Here is a 21,502-nt window from a genome sequence, read left to right on the forward strand (position 1 = left end):
GATATATTGCCTGCTCAAATATTATGAAACAATTATCACAATGTGAGCTTCAAATCGGTTTTGGACAATATATTGATTGATATATCGCCCAGCCCTAGTCAGAAAGCAAAATTGCTAAACCATCGCAATTTTGGTCTCAGCCAAAAAGCTTGTGTCGTTTCAGAGCTGCTCGTCTACCTCTTCTGTGGAGTGTTAAAAAGACTTGCGTTTTAAAAGTTTTACTAACAGAGAATGAAATAATAGACACTCGTCAGAAAGCATTTTAAAGAGGTTGTTTCATTAAATTTTTAAAGCAGGATTCTGACACGAGATGGTCAAAACCATTGCTCTGAAACAGAACCACACGTACAACATATAAGAGCACAGTTCTGCATTTTAGTTGTTAACGCCCAAGAACAAACTGGAAAAGAAATTTATATTTTATTGCATTACAGCTCAATGAAGTAGCACATTGTATTAAGGACATAAATCACTTTTACAATGGCTCCCCCCCCCCCAAACAGTTTTACTATTTGGTGCCATAGGATCAAGTACCAAACAGGAGTTGTTGTTTTTTTCCTCAGGGGGAAGAAGGGGGATACAAGGAAAGATCAGGTGGGATTCACACCACCTTCTGCCCACATAGAATGACATGCACACACTGGGTGACTATGATCACCAGCACATTACCATTTTATTAAAAGAAACTTTCACTTCTTCAGATGTGCATAACATCTGCAGCTGATTTCCTGGGATCAGAGAGGATAAAATCCTAGAGGGAAGCCATATATAATATAAAAACTGCAAACTAAACAAAGCAATGACTTGAGGAGAGTTCAGGCTTTGTAGTCAGAGTCAGGATAATGGCACAGCTATTGAGGTGGATTCTCATTAAAATCGTTTTCGCTTGATGATTTCTGGTTTCCAGCTGACAGGATGAGTTTCTTCGGTCTAGAAATATTTTTAAAAGAAAAAGAAAAAAACACATATTGGAATTCCAGCTTGTGTTAAAGTCAGAATGTTTAATAAGATCAGAGTCATTGAATTTTACTATGAAATCACACTCTTGATGAACTAAGTTTATTGATCCAGCTGAAGTTAAGAGAACAATATAAAAATATTGCCATCAACAGGAGGGGGAAAGTTATCAGTTTTGGTCCAATATACATAACCACATCAATAAATGTTTATTATGGGTGGTATCCAGTGGCAGAGGAGGCAGCAGAACTGGAAACCACTGTGTGTTTCTTTCAACTTCTGCACACAAGCATTAGAATTTATCAATTAAAAGCCCTGGTAAAATAAGCCACTAATCCCATTTCGCAGATGGAGTGCAATACATATCAATGCATCAAATGTGTGGAGATGACGACACAGGTAGATTTGTTTACTGGATCTACTACAGTGGTACCTCGGTTTGCGAACGCAATCCGTTCTGCGGAGGTGTTCGCTCGTCGAAGGCACGCTTCTGCGCGTGCATGAAGCACCGATAGAGCGCTTCTGCACAGATCACTTCTGCGCATGCGCGAGCTGCGCAGATCGCGTCTGTGCATCCGATGCTGCGGAACCCAGATGTAAACACTTCCGGGTCCGCAGCGTTCGCTCGCCGAGGTAGGCGTAAACCGAGGTTCCACTGTATAGTTATTTAAGTGGCTCAAATGCACTGTACAATCAAGATATACAGTAACAAGCTTTAGTTTAAAAGTAGAAAATAAGACAACAGAAAACATTTCAGTTTCCTTTGATCAAAGATTCCCAATAAAAAAGTCATGAGTGATTTTCTCCCCTGTAAAACAAGCGTAGTTTGATGTACAGGGAAATAATAATGGACAGAAGGCTGCTGCAATGTTTAGTCTTTAAGTTGGAGCCAGTAATGCAGCAGAACTCTGCACAACAGATATAGGCTGCAAACCTATTCACATATAACAAGAATTCAGTGGGACTTTTTCTATGCATAGGATTGTGCTCTAAATGTAGCAGATAATCAGTGTGGCTAATGAAATACTTGTCTGCTTTTAAAATGCAGCAGCCATCTCCAAATCCATACATCCTTTTGTAATCTTGTGAAACTAGTATCAAGCATTTTCTGCTCTGAATAAATGCATAGTACTTTCTTCTTTTTAACCATTTAAAAAATCTACCCTGTTCAGGCTGAAAATGAAATTAGAAATCATTTTATTCCATTGTTGTTAGAAAGTTGCAGGCAAGCAACCTAACTGCCCTCTATTTGTAGTGACTGCTTTTTTATTACATTTCCCCATCCCATGAGATGTGTTTGCTGCTGAAGAAGTAGGCCGGCTGCCCGAGCTAATGTGTAATCACTCTAGCAGTAAGCAGCGTTTAGGGATAATGCTTCCAGAATATCTGTCCTAAGAGTATCTTAAAACCTAGTTTTATATATAAAATATGTGGCGAAAAAGAATGATTCTCCATACCGCAGTATCATCTTCTCTGTAGACTTTAATGGTTTTATCAGCTTCAGCAGTAAGCAGCCTGCTTTCAGACTGATCAAATGCACACGCAAATATTCCAGATTCGCTGTCCAATGATCCAGGCTGTACAGCCGCATGCACTCTCTGGAAGTTATACCCAGTTCTCCAGTCCCAAAGATGCATCGTACCATTGTCAGCTGAAAAACAAAATCAGTGTTACACCTGCTTTACAATTCAACATGCAGCCCAAATTCACTTTAATGCTTTTATTATTATTTTAAAAAACCCACTTACTCTATGTAATCACAACAGCGCTATCAGCATAATCCTATACGCATTTACTCAGAAGCAAACCCCACTGACTTCAATGGAGCTTATTCTCCCAGGAAAGATTAGTCATAGCTGGCATCAGTTTAGAGGGGGCATTTCGTAAGATAAAGGGGGATGTTTCTTAAGATTGTGCCATCTGCAGTCTATACTAAAACACAGGTGCTACCATTTAGAAGGCCCTGCAACTCATTTCAATCAAATGTCAGATAAAGGTGGGATTTGGAACAAGAATTCTTCCAATTGCACCCTCAACATACTTGGACCAAGTTCATTTATGGCTCTAAACCAGGCATCCCGAACCTTCGGCCCTCCAGATTTTTTGGACTACAATTCCCATCATCCCTGACCACTGGTCCTCTTAGCTAGGGATCATGGGAGTTGTAGGCCAAAATATCTGGAGGGCCGCAGGTTGGGGATGCCTGCTCTTCTAAACCAAAGCTTTCCAAACTAATTTTGTTGGTGACACACTTTTTAGACATGCATCATTTCACGACACAGTAATTCAGTTTTACTAGCAAACCAGCTGTTTAACTAACCCCTTTCTAGCCCCAGGAGAAGCGGGGAGCATTCATGCGACGCCAACACACTAACGTGTCGAAACACAATTTTGAAAGCTTTGCTCTAAACATTAAAAGCAGTATTTTGAATAGTCTGGGACCCAAAGCTCTTTCAATGCTAGTGCTATACATTTGTGGAGTCAATCAAAATGGACTGGTGACCTCTGAGCTATTCAGTGTTTCAGAATTGTCTGCGTAAGTCAGCCCTGCAGACAACATGTTACAGTAAATAATATGAACAAAAAATAATTATTCCTATTCAAGCTACTTCTAAAATTCTCATTTACCTCCAGAAACCAGAACTCCATCTGAATTCACAGCTAGTGTATTGATAATAGCACTATGACCAGAAAGATTCTGGATAAAGTTTCCATCAGGGAATTTCCACTGTTTGATGTTATCCGGAGACCCAGATGCAAACGTGTACCTGTAACAAGGTGTATGTTAGCAAGTATTGGAAGTTCAGTTAACCAAAGACTACTATATCTGATTAACAATTTAATTTACCACTTTCTTCAATAATATACATTGTTGCAGTTGTTGTAGTTATAATATATTATATTTATTACATTACGTTAACAGGACAGGAAAAAAACCTGAAAAATCTTACTGTCTTGGGTGCAGTACTACTGCTCTTACTGATTTCTTGTGATTGGTTAAAGTGACCCGTGTTTTTCCTCCCACTAAGTCCCAGAGTCGTATAGTGGTATCATGACTTCCTGTAAATACAAAATAATAACAATAGATTTTAGAAAGGCATGCGGATAGGATAAGTATCTGAACTGCCTGTATGTTAAAGAATCACATGCCCCAATTTTGTTATACTTCCAAGTTTCACAATTACAACTCTACTTCTGAGAATCCCTGCAGGAAAGGCATCATCATATATGCATCTAAGGTTACCTTAAAATGCACTTCAATGTCTTAGGCCAGGGGACTTAGGATTATCCAATAGTCAAACTTTCAAAGCGCCGAGGAACTTCCTTTTCTGAAAAGGCCTTCCATCTGCTGTACACACATTTGTAAGTAAATAGATTCCTATTGGTTAGTGGATTACCATTCACCAACACATTGTAAAAACTCCCGCTGCTAGTTTTCAGTTGAAAATCAAGCAGCAAAACAGGCTACATATTCTACCATCTTCGATTCACAACATTGCTGCAAATCAGTAGTTGTTTTCTGGTTCTCAATATGTTTCCAAAGGGATTCTGGGAATTGGAACAGCAGTTTTCTTCCCCTATATACCAGCTGACTGTAACAGTGAACTGCTGGATATGCTGTTTGCATTTGGTAAACAACTTCCACCATACCTGTGATGATCTGTGGTTCTGCCGCTTGACACTTCACTGTCGCCACAGCATTTGTGTGTCCTGCCAACGTATGCACGCTCGCTTTTGTCCTCACATCCCAAATCTAGGGAGGTTAGAAGCAAATTAGAACTGATAAATACACCATCCACCATCAAAAGCTGGTATATAATCTTCTGTGGCCAAACCATTTAGCGTGCATTCACTCTGTTTATAACCTTTTTTTTTGTATTGTTAAGTGCATGCCAATGACAAAAGTATGTATCACTCAGGTCTCTCCTTATGTGAAAGGCCGATTACTTCTAGTATTACCAGTTAGCAGCCTGTCCTTTCATCATCAAACTTCCCTCATCCTCTTGTGAACTTGAGCCCAGCATTTAAGAATTACTGCCCTAAATCATTTCATAATTTGTGTATTCCGCAGTGGGAGATGCCACACTGAACTGTAGCCAAAGCAATAACTCTTAGGCCACAGGAAACCTTCAAAAAATTTAACTCATACAAAGGTATCTGTTACAACCCACCCTAATGCCCCTGAAGATAATGAAACACATAAACTAGGGTGGAAACTGAAGCTGTCGGCCAAGTAATAAATGTTCACTAAACTGCAGGCAGGCAGGAGGCATATATGCCTTGAAAAGCTGATTCACAAATGTGACATTTTTCCTACATTGTGACATTATTTGTATTTATTTATTTTAAAAAAATGGGAATAAGACAGAACACAAAATTGTATTTTCCTGTAGCAACACATTATTGACAAGCAGGTATGCACACATATATTCACAGCATATATCACATATGGTGGTATACCACAATTTGCCTAAACGGAGACTACATCCATGTAAGATAAAGGGAGTGCCATACCTTCCTGCTCAAAGGCCAAGTTTCTGTCTTCAATGCATGATTTAGATCTGACCAAATCACATACCCTAAACCAGGGAGGGTTGGTAAGATTTGTAGCTTTTGAAATGGAAGCCAAATTGGCAAGAGGCAGGAAACCTATTATTTATCTTACACAAGAAGAGACAGATCAAATACATCACAGATATCTCTGTTTTACTTACACGTGCCGTTGAATCTCTGCTACATGTTACAAGCACGTCTATTGTTGGATGCAAATCCAAGCCATACACAGCACTCAGGTGGCCATGGTAATGCCTTATAACCTACACATCAAACATATTTCAGTTAAAACAATGAATCCGTGAATAGCTATTACTAATAAGATTTCAGCTGCTGCCAATGTGCTTGGCTTACCTTATTATATTCAAGGTCCCAGCATTTCACCTGTTTATCTTCTCCACAAGAGAAAAGGTATGGACTCCGCCCACTCACTATTACACCCCGAACTGTACTAATATGCCCCGTCAAAGATAGTTTCAGTTTGCCACTAGCAAGGTCCCAGATCTGAAGCAAGAGAAAAAAATGTTTTGATGATCTTGCAAAAGTTAAGACATCAAAGACTGTTCATTTAATGGAGTCCAACATCTCAAGGACCTAAGCAGCGTACAAAATTAATCGCTACACAGAATTATGAAGTCTGAAAATTCAGTTTTTATTTCATTCCAGTTCTGGCACACTGGTGCAGCTAAAATTCTAGGTAACAGAAAGAAAGATGGGCAATAAATTATGCTGGTCATGAAACACTTAACAGCACCAAAAATAGCATCAATGGCAGTAGACAGTGATTTTTCAGCTATCTCTTACCTTTATAGTTCGGTCAGCAGAGCCAGTAACAAACCACTGATTTCCTGGTTCTACCGCAATACATCTCACCCAACCTAAGTGTCCACTGATAACCTGCAATTGTTATAAAATGAGATGGATTGTTATAAAATAAGATGGACTGTTATAAAATAAGATGGATTCCAATTAAATATAATACAGTTGTACCTTGGTTCTCGAACGCCTTGTGACTCGAAGGTTTTGGCTCCCAAACGGCGCAAACTTGGAAGTTTGCGAACATTTTTTGGAAGCTGAACATCTGAAGCAGCTTCTGATTGAGTGCAGGAAACTCCTGCAACCAACTGGAAGCTGCACCTTCGTTTTCAAACGTTTTTCAAACGGATTTCCAGAACAGATTCCGTTTGAGAACCAGGGTACAACTGTATCAACATTTGTAACTTAAACAGTTAACACAAGTTGATTTACGAACAACTATTCAACTAAAGAATTTTGCTTATGAATTTGACTTCAGAGCTATACCCAATTTATTCACCATTTGTTTATTGTTTAGAACACATATCATAACACAATCTGTAGCTCGGGTTATAAACTGTGTTTTGATAGTGTAATTAATACGACCTGCAAATATTCAGTGAATACCTAATATGGAAAAATGTAACCATCAAATTCAGCTGTTGGAATCTCTTCCCTCCCACCCCTCTCCAACTCAATGCTAATTTAAAGGAAGGTAATCTGAAGCCATCTTTCTCTTGTTCTACACCCACCCACACAGCACCTCCACATTTGCTATTCAATTCCCATACAAGCCAACAAATGCAAAACAAACACCCCTGGGCAATGGAAGGTGACACTTGCCTTTTTAGGGAAGTTCTTAATGTTCTGTTGGGAGCTGCCCAGGGTGGCTGGGAAAACCCAGCCAGATGGCAGGGTATAAATAATAATAATAATAATAATAATAATAATAATAATAATAATAATAATAATTCTTCATTTTCCACACTGGTCTCAATCCAGTAATTTATTTTATTACTAGTTCCATTGGACTCCTCTTTCCATCTTTTTTTAAAACACTGAAAGGCTGAGGGTACTGGCTGTCCTCCTTCTGGTGTTTTTAAGTCACTCTGGGAGCCTGTTTGGCTATTTTGGCACCCTTGCTTTAGATGCTTCCTCTAGACCAGTGGTCAGCAAATTTTTTTAGGAGGGGGCCGGTTCACCACCCCTCAGACCTTGTGGTGGGCTGGACTGCGCACACGTGCGGCAGAGAGGGACTTTTTTCTCTCCCCCAGCCCCCCCTTTCCTACCTCCTCTGCCACTCTGCCTGTGGTTGGGAGCCAGTGGCGGCGCCTCTCCTTTCCGGGCCAGCTTTCCCAGGCACCAGGCGCGAGGCCAGCAGGGGCGCCAAGTTCCAGCCCAAACTCCGCAATGTGCCAGTCACAATGCCCACATGCCACGGACAGAGAGGCTGGTGGGCGGGTGGCGAGTCTGGGCCACGCCTCAGTGGGCGGGCGGTGAGGCTTTGGATTGGCTGGCACCAATCAAAGCCCAGCTCCCTTCCTCCGCAGGGCAGGGAGAAGCCAGGAGGGAGGGAGGGAGGAGGCAGCGCCGCCGCTGCCGTGGTGTGTGTGTGTGTGGGGGGGGAATGGCGCCTGGGGGGAAATGGCCAAAAAATGACGCAGTCCGAACGATCACGCCGATCCAAGCGGCGATTCCAGGACCGACCCAGATCCAGGCGGCAATTAGGTCTGATCCGGCCCGTGGGCCTTAGTTTGCTGACCCATGCTCTAGACTGCACTGGAGCAGGAGTGCTTGAACCTGAGGCTTGAGCCTGCCAGTGCTTAGCAATCAATTCATCCTGAGACTCATCTTTGCAATTTAATTCCTACTTACTCTGTACAGCTTCCATGGGGGATGCCATTGTGGTTTTGGCATTGTCGGAGCCTTCTTTGCCATTAATGCAGAATTTTTGTTCCCACCAGCTTCCATCATAGCCTATAAAAGGAAGACATTTTAAAACGACACTCAACAAATATCCCAATTAGTTTCTACTATCCCTATATGATTATGCAGTGTCATTCTGTCACAACCCTATTCCTGACAAAGTCACTGTTAAGAATCCAATTTGGTAAATTTACTGCATCTCCATCAGAGGATTTCAATTAACGGGACTTACCAGAGTCAAACCTGGAGGCTGTGAGCGCTCAGGAATTCCAGCATGTCTGTATATATCACCAACACTAGAAGCAGTTCGATTTGATTCCATTCTGGAAAGGCAGGGGGAGTGGATGTGAGGCAGGGAAAGTGAAGATACATTATCCTACAAAGTGTTAGCAGACACTTGTTTTCAGTTGCTTCTTTCAAGTAACTGACAAAATCTTGTGCATGTAAATACAAAAAGTGTTCGTGTTCTTCAGTGATTTAAGGGCACAATCTAGCTAAAATTAGTCATGAATAAGACTAAGTCACACCCAATTATTTATAATAATCCTTAGCCATTACAGTGGAACCTCGGTTTATGAACACCTCGGTTTATGAATTTTCGGTTTATGAACGCCACGGACCCATCTGGAACGGATTAATTCACTTTCCATTACTTTTAATGGGAAAGTTCGCTTCAGTTTATGAACGCTTCAGTTTATGAACAGACTTCCGGAACCAATTACACCCATGTTTCAGTTTATGAACGCTTCAGTTTAAGTACTTCACGGACCCGTCTGGAACGGATTAATCCACTTTCCATTACTTTCAATGGAAAAGTTCGCTTCAGTTTATGAACGGTTACTCCGTGGACCGTCTGGAACGGATTAATCCACTTTCCATTACTTTCAATGGGAAAGTTCGCTTCAGTTTATGAACGCTTCAGTTTATGAACAGACTTCCGGAACCAATTGTGTTCATAAACCGAGGTACCACTGTAATAACTTGTGCTAAATTGGCCATTTTATTGCGGCACTATTTTTTCCAGATGCATCATAGGTTGCCTTGGGCAGCAGAGCTGCAGGGAAATGTGCTCTGGCCTGTCATCAAACAGGGAACCTACAGGGAAAAGATGACAGCAAGGGGAAGACCAGCCTGTTATCCTTAAAACAGTGCTGTAAGTTGGTCAGTATTATTGCTTCCATATTGCAGATGAAGAGCTAAGATTTTGAAGAGGCAGGCTATTTAGGCTACAAACCTAAGCACGCTTACTAGGAAGTCCTTCTGAATTGAACGGGACTCACTTCTGAGTAAATAAGGTTAGTAAACTGCATGGTTAGTGGGTACAGGTGAAATCTGAACCAGGACTTCGTGGCTCACAACTCAAATCCTTGCAAACTAGCTTTTACTGGAAGGTCCCACAGAGACTTCACTCAAAAATGGAAACGAACTGAACGTATGCCGTTGTCTTCACATCACTCCCTAATCCAAAGCCCCCCTTTTCATCTCACCTCCACAGAGAGGTAATCAGAACTAACAAAAAAATGCTGATCAATTGTGCAAGGAAAAGGCTCCCACAGTAATTCCATTCCATCTCATCAGACAACATTCAGTTCTTAAATTTCAGCAATATAGAAAAACAAATGAAGCTACATCAATGAAAAATTCCAAAAGCTCAGTTTAAGACTGAACACGTTATTCTGTTTCCATTAATACAGATTTAGATAGCTGTTCTTTACATTGCATTTTCCATGCAAACTTCATCGCTAAAATCATCAGTTAAAAACAGTTAATCATCAGTTAAAAACACAGAATAATTTTACTTTTAACGCAATATAATTACTTGGACTGAGAAGGTGGCAACGCCACAGCTAATGACTGAGCTGCTGATTCACTAGGCATCCTCTGAATTTTAGTGTCTGCAGTCAAAGCCACTCCTTATAAAAGAGAAAATACACATAGTTAAGACAAATCTTAATTACTTTTTGTTACCAACTAAATCCTGATCAATCTATTCTTGCTGACAAAAGCCACCCTTCAAAACTTAGTCATTATTGATCACATGTATCTAATGCTATGGATCTAAGGATTTCAGTTGATTTAATTTTACCTGACTTTAACAGGGCTAAACTGGCTTTTAAAATTCAAAGAGTCTATTTTCTCTCTTTGGAACAGGTTGAAACTATAGTTCTCTACAATGCAGGTAAAAAAATATAACTCGTGATGCTCAGGATACCCAAGTATACTGGACAACTTGTAATGCTCTTCTGGACACTTTAGATACTTTATGAAATTCTTAGGTTCAAAGTGTTCCATGAGAGAAATCCTCCCCGTTAATTTTCACTAAACAGCAGCACAGCTAGATGTGTTAAGGCCCAGAAACACCAACCCACCCACCCCCCGGAAAAATGGGGGAACACCTCCCCCAATTTTCCAGGACCATCATATCTCTTAGCCAATATCCAAAGATTTAATAATCAAATGTCTAAGAACAAGTGAACTACATGTAAGAACTTATTAGGTAGATGCAAACCACACTTCAATAAACACTGCTTGTGTAACTTGCATGTATAAGCTGCCCTCCATATATGCATCCAATTATTTTTGGTATTGTATCCTCTAGCTTCATTAAGAGGCAGTGACTATCAAGCACTGCATCATTAGTGGCATCTTCCTGGGGAAAATATAGATACTAAAATTGCACTCAATTTCACCCAAATAGTTTGTTCAAAATCTTACCAGGTCCAGGGGGATATGGATGTGTCCCTGTTATCAAATATTCATCATCATCGCCTAAAGAGCAATAGATTTGTTGATTAATACTTTAATAAATATTATAGTAAACTGACAATTACTTGAATTCCTAAACACACCTTTGTACAATTTTCATTATAACTTGCACATAACAAGAACTGCTGGTACTGTTTACCTTGTAAACACATGCATTATGCACTGCTTATACACTTAACATGAAACTTAGGAATTCACATTTTTCCACTCATTCTTCTGACACAGTGGCATTTATTTCCATTTTTTTTTCTTTGAGGAGTATCAATAAACCATTAATAAACACAGTCAGATATAAATATAATTAATAAAAAAAATGTTCTGCACTAGCAAGCTATACTTTGGATAAAGATCACCAGCTGCTACACCATGGCAAGTCACAGATCAGGCCATGTGCCAATGCCACTGTCAGATACGCAAAAAGTTTCTATGTGAAAGAAGAAAAACTTCAAACTCTTCTGACGTGTTGTTCTAAAAATATTTAATATGCACTTGCACATGCCAAGTCTTTGTCAACCACATGTATGCTGCCTTGGATCCATGACAGAAGACAAGCAAGGAAATTAAGATAAAATAAAAATACAGGGTCCTCATTTGTGTAGCCACATTGTAAGTGAAAGTGCAGCAAAATTCTTTCACTGTAAGTGGGGCCCAAATGTCCATACTCGGATTTATACAATTATAACTGTAGACATACCTTGATTTTGAAGATACTGCTTATGTCCATAGGAATCAATCACACCCTTCTCTCGAGCACTTTCTTTCAATACAGGCATGTGAAGCACAGAACTGTACTCTGTACGAAGTTTAACGGCCATCTTTACTTTGTGGCTGCGTAAGAAAACACTTTAGTACATCTATTTTTTTTGATCATAACAAACTCATGCTTTAAGTAAGATATACAATTAGGAGTTCTGATAACAGTTCTGATGTTCATGTGGACTTACATTGGGATGCAGTATGCTCAGTATTTAGATAAAATATTCCAGCAAACAAGAATGTTACTGAATGTTATAATTTGCTAGATTTTACTACACCCTAGGTGTTCACAGGCCCTAGTTTTAACTTCCTCCTCCATCACTGTAAACACAATCCAATGTTGATTCTAAGCCCTCAAGAACTAGTTCATTTCAAAGTGATACTGTGGTACTATGGAATAGGGTTGCTGAGTAATGGATTAAGATTTTAGACTGGTTTGTAGCTTCAAAAGTACCAATAGTTTACTGGGAATCCTGCTTACCTCCTATCATCCAATGATACTGGTTTTGCATTGTCAGCCACAAACATGTCATGAGTTCTTTTCAAAGATCGGAAAACAAGGGTATGCACAGAGTGCTTTTGTACTTCCTAAAGGGAAGAAAAATTTCAGACACATCTTTAGCAAGACCTATTTCATTAAAAATGCTCAAGCAAGGTTCTCATTTCTCCTGATCTCTAGAGTAGACAGAAATGCACAAGTATCTCATACCCTTCTATCTGATTCAAACATAAAAACTTTATGAGAAATCAGCAAACACTTTATGAGAAATCAGCCTTCTCTCTCCCAAGTCAGAAGAGGCAAATGATGAGAGTCTTCATACCTTGCCAAGTTTGGGAGTAGACAGAAGAAAACACAAAATACTTCTTTCAGGTCTAAAGTTCAGCATGATGACATGAGAGACCTTTCCTTCCCTAGAGAGTTGGGGAGCTGAGCATTGTATTTGTAGCATTAGAATTTCAGTGGGACTATTTGTAGTCCCATTGAACATTGAGCTTTGTATTTGTAGCATTAAAATTTCAATGGGACGATTTTGAGCATAATTGAGTTGGATACAACTCACTGTGTTTAAATATCTAAGTATGCATGTACTTGATACATGTTTACCAAATAATAATGTTTACTAAATACTTTGTTTTGGTGAACTTCTTTGGTATGTGCTTTTAGCTGCTTGTTATCATTGTTATGCACTTCTAGTTTTGTTTTAATTTATATAAAACATTTTGGAAATGTGTCCTAGAAATAAACAGAAGTACAACAGCTACTAAAATGTTTTTTAAAATAGTTTGCAGTAGTATGTGTACTTGGAAAAATATAACCCATAAATGTTACTTTCACTAGTACAGTGGAACCTCTACTTACAGACATAATCAGTTCTGGAGGTCTGTCCGCTGGTCGAAATGGGACGCTAGAAGAGGCGTCTTGTGTCTGTGTGCATTTGGCGGTAGTGCACTTCTGCGCATGTGCAGACGGCGGCAGCCGCTTCTGCGCACGCGCAGATGGCAGAAGCCACTTCTGCGCATACACGAATCGTGGCAAACCCGGTGTTTACTTCCGGGTTTGCAGCGGACGCAACTTGGAACATCCGCGAGATGAGGCATATGTAAGTCAAGGTTCCACTGTATTGTGATGTTTTAACTGAGTCCAATAAAAGGTATGAGACTAACAGTACAGTACTTATGCATACATGGCTAGCTTGACTTTATTTTGTTCTCCTTTAGAACAAGTGTAGCTCACTTTCCCCACCCCCATTCAAAAAGAAGGTAAACTACCAAAAACAAATGAGAAAAGGGAGTATAGCTCTTGCCCCCATTCTAATAAGTAGCTGTTTACTCTGCAACAGAATCTGCCAGGTGCTAAGAACTATGACTCAACTTTCCAAATGAAGTATTAAGTTAACTTTCTTCCTTTCCGGAGTGTCAAGATCAAAGACATTAGACATTAGACTAATGCTTTGGTCAAAAGTCTGTTTTCCATCCTAGGGTGAACTGGGTGTAAATCCAGACATAAAAGCTCTACACTTCCTTTCTGGCAAGTCACCTTTCCTCTAAATTTATTGTCATTGTAAAACTGGATAAAAACTAACAGAGTGAGGACATTATTTACAGAACATTAAACATGATCCATTAGCTTTCTGCACGTCCAGTCAGAGAACTGTTTCTCATTTTTTGTTGGCTCCAATCAACTATTACTTGCTTGGTTGATCAGGCTAGCATGCGAATGTTAATACAGAGGCCACATTAAACTGCTTTTTACTATTATCCTACACTGGGAAGCCAATGTCAATTACATTGGTGATACTGGAATTTCCTACCTTGTTTATGTGACAAAGCAGCTATGGCCAACACATGACGAATGAAAGACCAAGGAACAGATGCATGCTCGAATGCAGTGGAAGTGGGGTTTACACATTTGTCCCAATCAGTTACTCCTCAACAAAAGCACCTACCAAACCCATTTGTGCCCAAAATCATATGTGGATGCATGGAAGTATTTAATAACAAAGAATGTTATTCATTACTTCAATAGCCGTTCATTCATTACTTCAATAGCAGTCATTACTTCAATAGCCGTTCACCATGTAGATGAAACTGTTTTGCTTCCATACTCCATTACACCATAAATAAAATCTCTGCCTCTTTTAAACATCTTAACAGCATTTTTGCCAACCTGATTTTACTCTCCAGCTAGGAAAATGGGCACTTGCATTTACTTATCCTATCCTCCATTCTCTCGTCCCTTAACACTAATGTTCTGTATGCACTTTGTGCTCCCCAAACCTTTTTGCTGACCCATGTTATTTGGGAATGACTCCCATGTTCTAACACACAGAGAAATTGTGGATGTGGAGGCTGCCTGTCTGTGAAATGTGTAATTCATATTCTTGCCACTTTGGTGAAAGATGCATGGTGCTGTTTATCCTACAAGGCTCTGTATTGGTTAGAGTTTGTGCTTCAAGACAAGCTTCCAAACTTTTCAGAGCTGCAAAATGAGATACCAAATCTGACATAATGGATAGCTGTCAGGTACATTGTCCCTCTGCCTTCAAACCCAATTTGTGCAAGGCCCTGCACTACACCCACAGCCTTCTTGGGCTTTTGCACCCATGTAAAGTTAAGACCTCTGGCTGCACTGTTGTAAGATGGAGACTAGCATTCCTGTATCAATGCAGGGCCACTTAGTTGGCAACCTAAGCCACAGTTTGGTTTGGTTTGGCTTAACTTGACATGCGAATGAGACCAGACACTTTATGCATTACCTTTAGTACTTGGAAAGAAGGGTCTGAAACCTAGAAGCTGACAGTGATCTGGATAAATAGTAACTAATTTATCACACAAACTTCTTCCCCTGCTCTTCAGTGAATACTTTGGTCAGAGTGGTACCAAAATGCAGAAAAGCTAAATACTCTAGAATTCTTTGTACAGTTAATTCATCCACAAACATGGTTTATCATGGGATAATCTCACATGGGCCCCATACAAGCATAACCCAGCATGTAATAGCAGCATACCTCTATGTATGTTACAGGCAAGATGGATACAGCAGTGTTCCTCTTCCTATTGCCTGACCTGTGTTTTCAGTCAGGTATTTGAGGAATAAAAAAAGAACAGCACTTGGGCAGTATGTGTGCCTTAGAGACAGCTTATTTTACAATGAGATCTGGGGATAATTGCAGCTTTTAAAAAAGATTCTGAGCATGTAAGCACAGCACACCAATAAAGCTCAGACCAGGCACAAAGATTTCCCAACATTATTGCCCCTAGTTTTAAAAAGGAAATGCAGTTTTCCTGTCACTTTTCATGAGTAAGCAAACAAAAGTTCACCATATAAAAGTTATTTATTTTTGGGTGTAGAAAAACACTTTAAAAAAACCCTCAGTATCTGAGGAAATGAAAAAAACTAACACTAGGCATACAGCCTGTACTAAGCATTGCTTATTATGGTTGTAACTCTCAATGGTCTCAGACCTAGTCTGAGTTTCCTAGTCCTGTCACCAAAGATGCTTTTTAGGTCTGTGACTGAATGGGAGGCCTTCTGCATTCGAGGCATACGCTCTTCAAATGAACAATTTTTCTTACTCAGAAGAGACAGATATACAGTGGTACCTCTACTTACGAATTTAATGCGTTCCGAATGCACATTTATAAGTCGAAAAAAATTGTAAGTCAAATTCCATAGGAATGCATTGGGTGAAAAAATTCGTAAGTAGAAGCAACCCTATCTAAAAATTCGTAAGTAGAAAAAATCCTATCTAAACAGCATCCAAGATGGCGGACGGAGCTCCATTCGTAAGTAGAAATATTCGTAAGTAGCGTTATTCGTAAGGTACCACTGTATATAAATAACTCTTCAGCCTTTACCACCAGATGAAGGTGAAGCAGCAGCAACCAAACATTCCTGCATCATTCCTAAATCGAGAACCACCTGAGAGCCCCTTTAGCTACCAACTATCACTGATGGATGTTCACTGGCATGTTCGAATGCCAGAAAGAGGGGCTAGTTCGTGTATTGATGGAATCCATGAGGTGTTATTTCTGAGGTGGGATTAAGTATACACTCATTCTTTTTATATATATTAAAAATATTTGATTTTTAAAAGGTATAAACATGTAACAAAAAACAATTCCAAATCCAAATACTGAAATTACTCTGAATCTCCTGACTCCCCCCCCCCCATCCCTTCCATGGGTCCTAATGATATTTACAACTGTGTATCAATACTTAACCAAATTTTTGTCCTTCTAAATTATCCATACTTTCTGTTACTATACAAGTGTGGTTAAAATTTTGCCAATTTTTTAACCTGCTTACAGTGGTCTCGTAAATAAATTATAAACTTTCCCCATTCTTGTCGTCTCGATTTCTGAGCTTCCCAGTTAATGTTGCCATTTCAGCAAAGTCTACACTCATTCTTGATCTTTTCCATGACTACCTTCACGTTTCATGCTTACTATCTGACTATGTACCTGTAAGACACCCTGAATGTGTGAAAACCCTTCTCCAAGCCAACATCGGGAAGGATTTTGAACGCAACTCTCCAAGCTTCTCACTCTCGCCAACACAAACAGACGCCCCGGTTCCACCCTTTCTAAGGCACAGCCGGCGCTGGAGGAGGCAGACCCAGCTCTACGCCCAAACCAAAGACAAGCAACTGCCTTATCCCGCTGATTTCAAAGGATCTAATCAGGCATCCCCAAACTCGGCCCTCCAGATGGGGACTACAATCCCCATCATCCCTGACCACTGGTCCTGTTAGCTAGGGATGATGGGAGTTGTAGTCCCAAAACACCTGGAGGGTCAAGTTTGGGGGGTGCCTGGGTCTAATTTTCGCGCACCTGACCCCCCTCCCCAAAAGCGGCGCGAAGGAGCGAAACGGACCTTAACTCGTCGCGCCACGAGTCTCGGCAGTCCCACCCCGCGGCAGGAGAAAAAGCCCTGCCCTCTTACCTCCACCATGGTGCCAGCCTCCTCAGTTACAACCACCTGGTTATTCAGCGAAAACCGCGGCAAAACCGACGCCGGATGCAGGCCCGTTAGGAAGAAGGCGCCACTTCCGGCGCTTTGCCTTCGCCGCGCCGGAATTGACGCGCTGCTCCCTCTGCCGCGCCTGCGCGGGGCAGCGTTTAGGGCGGAACCTCTTTGGTTCCTTCCAGTGCCGGTCGCTTACTTGATGGCGTCACCGAAGAGCTGCCTGTTCGAAACGGGCGCCCCTTACGTAGCAAAAGGCGGCAGCCGGCAGAGAGCCGGGGAGAGATGAATTGATGCCTGAAGTCAACGTGGCGGCAGCCTTTATGAAGTGCCAATGCCATATGCGCCTGGCTAGAGAGCGAGTCCCCTTCGGACTTCCAGGGAAGCGCGTGAAAAGGATGCGTGCAAACCCCCGTGCTTCTGTTTCTCTTCGCATTAGCCATTCTCATAGAAACACCTACGGGGCGTCACGCCATTCAGTGATTTTAAAATCAGGAGCTTGGAGGTCTGTGAACAAAAATTATCTGAAACTGAAAGCCACAGAGCCATAGGACCATTGCTAACTTATTATTATTATTTATTGATTTAATTTGTATATCGCCCTTTATCCATAGATTTCAGAGCGGTTCACAACATAAAAAGACAAGATAAAAAAGACAAAATATGTAATAAAAACAAGAATAACACCCCCCCCACACACATTATTATTATTATTTACTCATCTGAAACATAAGGTAAAGGTAAAAGGACCCCTGACTGTTGGGTTCAGTCACGGACGACTCGGGTTGTGGTGCTCATCTCACTTTACTGGTCGAGGGAGCCAGCGTACAGCTTCCGGGTCATGTGGCCAGCATGACTAGCCGCTTCTGGCAAACCAGAACAGCACACGGAAACGCCTTTTACCTTCCCACCGGAGCGGTACCTATTTATCTACTTTGTCGTGCTTTCAAAGTGCTAGGTTGGCAGGAGCTGGGACTGTCGCAGGAATTCAAACTGCCAACTTTCTGATCGGCAAGCCCTAGGCTCTGTGGTTTAGACCACAGCGCCACCCGCATCCATCTGAAACATATTTTGGTATTACAGTATCCAGAAATCAATTCCATTTGAGTAAGGCTGCAGAACATGACTGGAGTGCCAGGGTAAGGTATCAGATTGGATTTTCCTGTGTTACCTGACTAACAAGCTGCAGTGCTTTGGAATAATCCCTTTAAACTTAGTGGGAAGTAAGGCTTCTCCAATCCAGGTACATCAGTGATGCTGGATAGTTTTCCAAAGGCATTAACCTGTGGTGGTGTTGGGAAGTAACCAGGGAAGAGCTGTGGTTCAGCAGTTAAGCACATCCTTAGCATGCAAAAGGTACTCGTTGGATGGATGGATAAAACCTGTGGAGAGCAGTTGCCAGTCAATGAGATGGTACTGACCCAGGTGGACCAATGGTCTGACTTGGCATAACACAGCTTCCTATGAATGCTATACAGTATAACTATCCCTGTGCTGAAACTACCATAATTCACTACAGCAGTTCAAATGGCACCTTTATATCATGGTTGATGAACCTTTTTAAAATTGAGGGCTGCATTCACTTCTGGTATAGTAACATTTTAATTTTCCCTGGGTCACTGCAGTATTTTATTGTTTGTGGACTTTTACTTATTTTTGCTGTTTTAAATCATTTTATTTGTTTCTGCCTTTGTGTAGTAAATAAATTAAGTTCTGAGAGGTCATACCTGTTAGCATTGCTGCTTGCTCTGAAGAAATGGTGGCAACTCTATTCTTGCCCACCAAGTTTTTTCTGACGCCACTACTGAATAATGCTAAAAGCAAATGGGGGGGGGGGATGGGAATATTGTGCTCAAGGCAGCACCCATGTAAATCATCAAGATACACTGAATATAATGAATTGCAAAAGTGGCTGTGGAATGCTTGTGTGTGTGTGCGGGTACGTCCAGCATTGTGAAATAATTACTGTAAAACTGAGTTCCGTTACATCTGTGGACATTAAGTTTAATCAGATGGCTTCAGTTATGTTTTGAACCTCAGAGAGCATTAAGTGTAGTTACAGATTCTGAACAGAAGAGTGCATGAGTTAGCTTTTCACTGACCTCATGGGAAAAAAATTCAGTTTTTTTAACATTAGAAATCTGGCAAGATTTACTTGGCTCTGATATTATACATACTACTCTGTGAGTAAGCTCCAACGGACTCAATGTGGTTTACTTCTGAGCAAACATGCATGCTGCCAGGCATGTATGTGTAGACATGCAGCTCCTCTGTTTCTAAAAAGATCCTTGCTCATCCTTAGAGCTAGAGATAGCCAAGATTCAAATTCCTTCCAAGAAGTTTCAAAAAACAAACAAATCCCAGATCATATCAGATTATAGTTTCTTCCAAATATTGTTACAGCTCATTCTTTTGTTTCGTATCCTATATGGACAGTCTTTTAAATTGTTTGTTTATTCATTTGATAAGTCCCGCTTTTCTGGAGAGCTTTCAGAGCATTTTTTAATTGTTTAGTTCAAGTTCCATGCTAAATTTCACAACCGGGTTAACTCAGCTGATGAAAATAAACAGGAAGCATCCCACACATTAATCTTTAAAAGTGTGTGTGTGTGTGCTTGCTTGCTTGCTTCCAGAATATTGTCACGATGTAGTCTCACTTACGAGAAACTACTACAAATATTTGTTGCCTTCCGACTACAAGAGAGAGATTTCATGTTTACACTGCTGTTTTAAAAGACAGAGTAGGTTTGCAACACTGCTTGGGGAAAAAGGACATTTCTAAATAAGTTAACAACCAGTAAGTAGCCCCCTCTTGCACAAACACAGTGGCATATCTGTGGCCTACTCAAAGAATTCTGCACAGCTGCACATAGAGATATCATTTGATCTGAGAGTCACTAACCAGTGGCCTTGGGTTATCAGTCAAAGCAGGGCATTGCACCATGACGGAACAAACCAACAAGGCAAACGATGCAGTTTAGGGTCTCTGTTCTCCACTGTCCAAATATATAGGTAAATAAGAGGAAAGCCTAGGAAAAAAGGAGAAATGTCAGCCGACATTTTATTGTTTTAAGAGAAACTCTTTACCTCCACCTCTTGAGCTAGAAGAATCTGCTACACATTCTCTCACAGTAGAATGAATTACTGTACCTTCCAATAATTGCTAAGATGGTCGTTTTCTGCCTCATCAAAAAAGGAAAAAGCAACGTACTTCATAACAGTTCAAGGAAATGAACATACTGTACTGTGTCACCTATTTGCCATACATATTTGAACAACAAGGACATGCAAAGAGAGGTTCTTGGTGTTGCCCTAAAATTGTGCAATTTCCATCCCATGGATATTCAAGGCTTGAACATAATCATTTTCAAGAAGTGCTGGGAGACATTTTTATTTGGTCTGGCTTTTAATAGCTGTAGCCACAGTTAATGGTGGTGGTTTTTATTTGCCTTAGTGGGAGCAGGGTTAGGTGGATTTGTGGGACATTTGTATTCACTGCTCCATTTCCACATACTCCTAGGGTGAGACAAGCAAATACAGTCATACAGTACCTCGGTTTACAAATGCCTCGGTTTACAAACACCGCAGACCCATCTGGAACGGATTAATCCACTTTCCATTACTTTCAATGGGAAAGTTCACTTCAGGTTAAGTATGCTTCAGGTTAAGTACGCTTCAGGTTAAGTACAGACTTTCCGAACCAATTGTGGTTGTAAACCGAGGTACTACTGTAAATAATAGATAAATATGTTCAGGAATGGGTGTCTGAGCTTCAACAACTCTGGTCCTGGGAGTAAGTCCTATTGAACTCTCAGTGAGACTTCCAAGTATGGCACAAATTTGTATGTCTATACATTTGCTAAATAGTGTTAAATATCTCCAGATAGTCAAGTTTTAGCCTATATACAGTGGTACCTCAACTTACGAATGACTCGACAACTGAATTTTTCGACTTACGAGTGGGGCAAATGGCTGCACGCTTACGAATTTCTCGACATCCGAACGGAAACCGCGGCGGTTTTAGATAGGGTTTTTTCGACTTACGGATTTTTAGATGGGGTTGCTTCGACTTACAAATTTTTCCGTTTCCAATGCATTCCTATGGGAAATCGCGTTTCCAATGGCGCTTTTCGACACAAATTTTTCGACCTGCAAAGGTGCCTTTGGAATGGATTAAATTCATAAGTCGAGGCACCACTGTACACACTTCCAGTGTGCTCCAACTACTGTTCTGGGAAGCGGTATTTACACGACATTATAACATAAGAAGCTACCAACATG

At 40.7% G+C, this 21,502-nt stretch overlaps 1 protein-coding gene across 1 annotated transcript; it reads right to left on the reverse strand.

The window, feature by feature from the left end:
- Window positions 1-407: 407 nt before the first annotated feature.
- Window positions 408-17,342, reverse strand: PLRG1 (pleiotropic regulator 1). Its single transcript, XM_035113299.2, has 15 exons — window positions 17,201-17,342; window positions 12,236-12,342; window positions 11,693-11,826; window positions 10,948-11,001; window positions 10,052-10,145; window positions 8,465-8,555; window positions 8,182-8,283; window positions 6,316-6,408; window positions 5,866-6,015; window positions 5,673-5,774; window positions 4,609-4,711; window positions 3,909-4,017; window positions 3,586-3,725; window positions 2,415-2,608; window positions 408-930 (listed from the first exon to the last, which is right to left on the reverse strand). The coding sequence occupies exons 1-15, from the start codon at window positions 17,207-17,209 to the stop codon at window positions 871-873; spliced, it is 1,542 nt and encodes a 513-aa protein (XP_034969190.1). The 5' UTR covers window positions 17,210-17,342; the 3' UTR covers window positions 408-870.
- Window positions 17,343-21,502: the final 4,160 nt, after the last annotated feature.

The sequence above is a fragment of the Zootoca vivipara genome, chromosome 9 (genome assembly GCF_963506605.1).
Source record: "Zootoca vivipara chromosome 9, rZooViv1.1, whole genome shotgun sequence".
Lineage (NCBI taxonomy): Eukaryota > Metazoa > Chordata > Lepidosauria > Squamata > Lacertidae > Zootoca > Zootoca vivipara.

Excerpts from the sequence above, each read along its gene's own strand:
- PLRG1 (XM_035113299.2), bottom strand. Across the intron at positions 4,018-4,608 it reads AGAACCACAGATCATCACAG|GAAGTCATGATACCACTATA; the intron begins GTATGGTGGAAG and ends TTGTATTTACAG. Across the intron at positions 931-2,414 it reads ACAGAGAAGATGATACTGCG|ACCGAAGAAACTCATCCTGT; the intron begins GTATGGAGAATC and ends AAATATTTCTAG.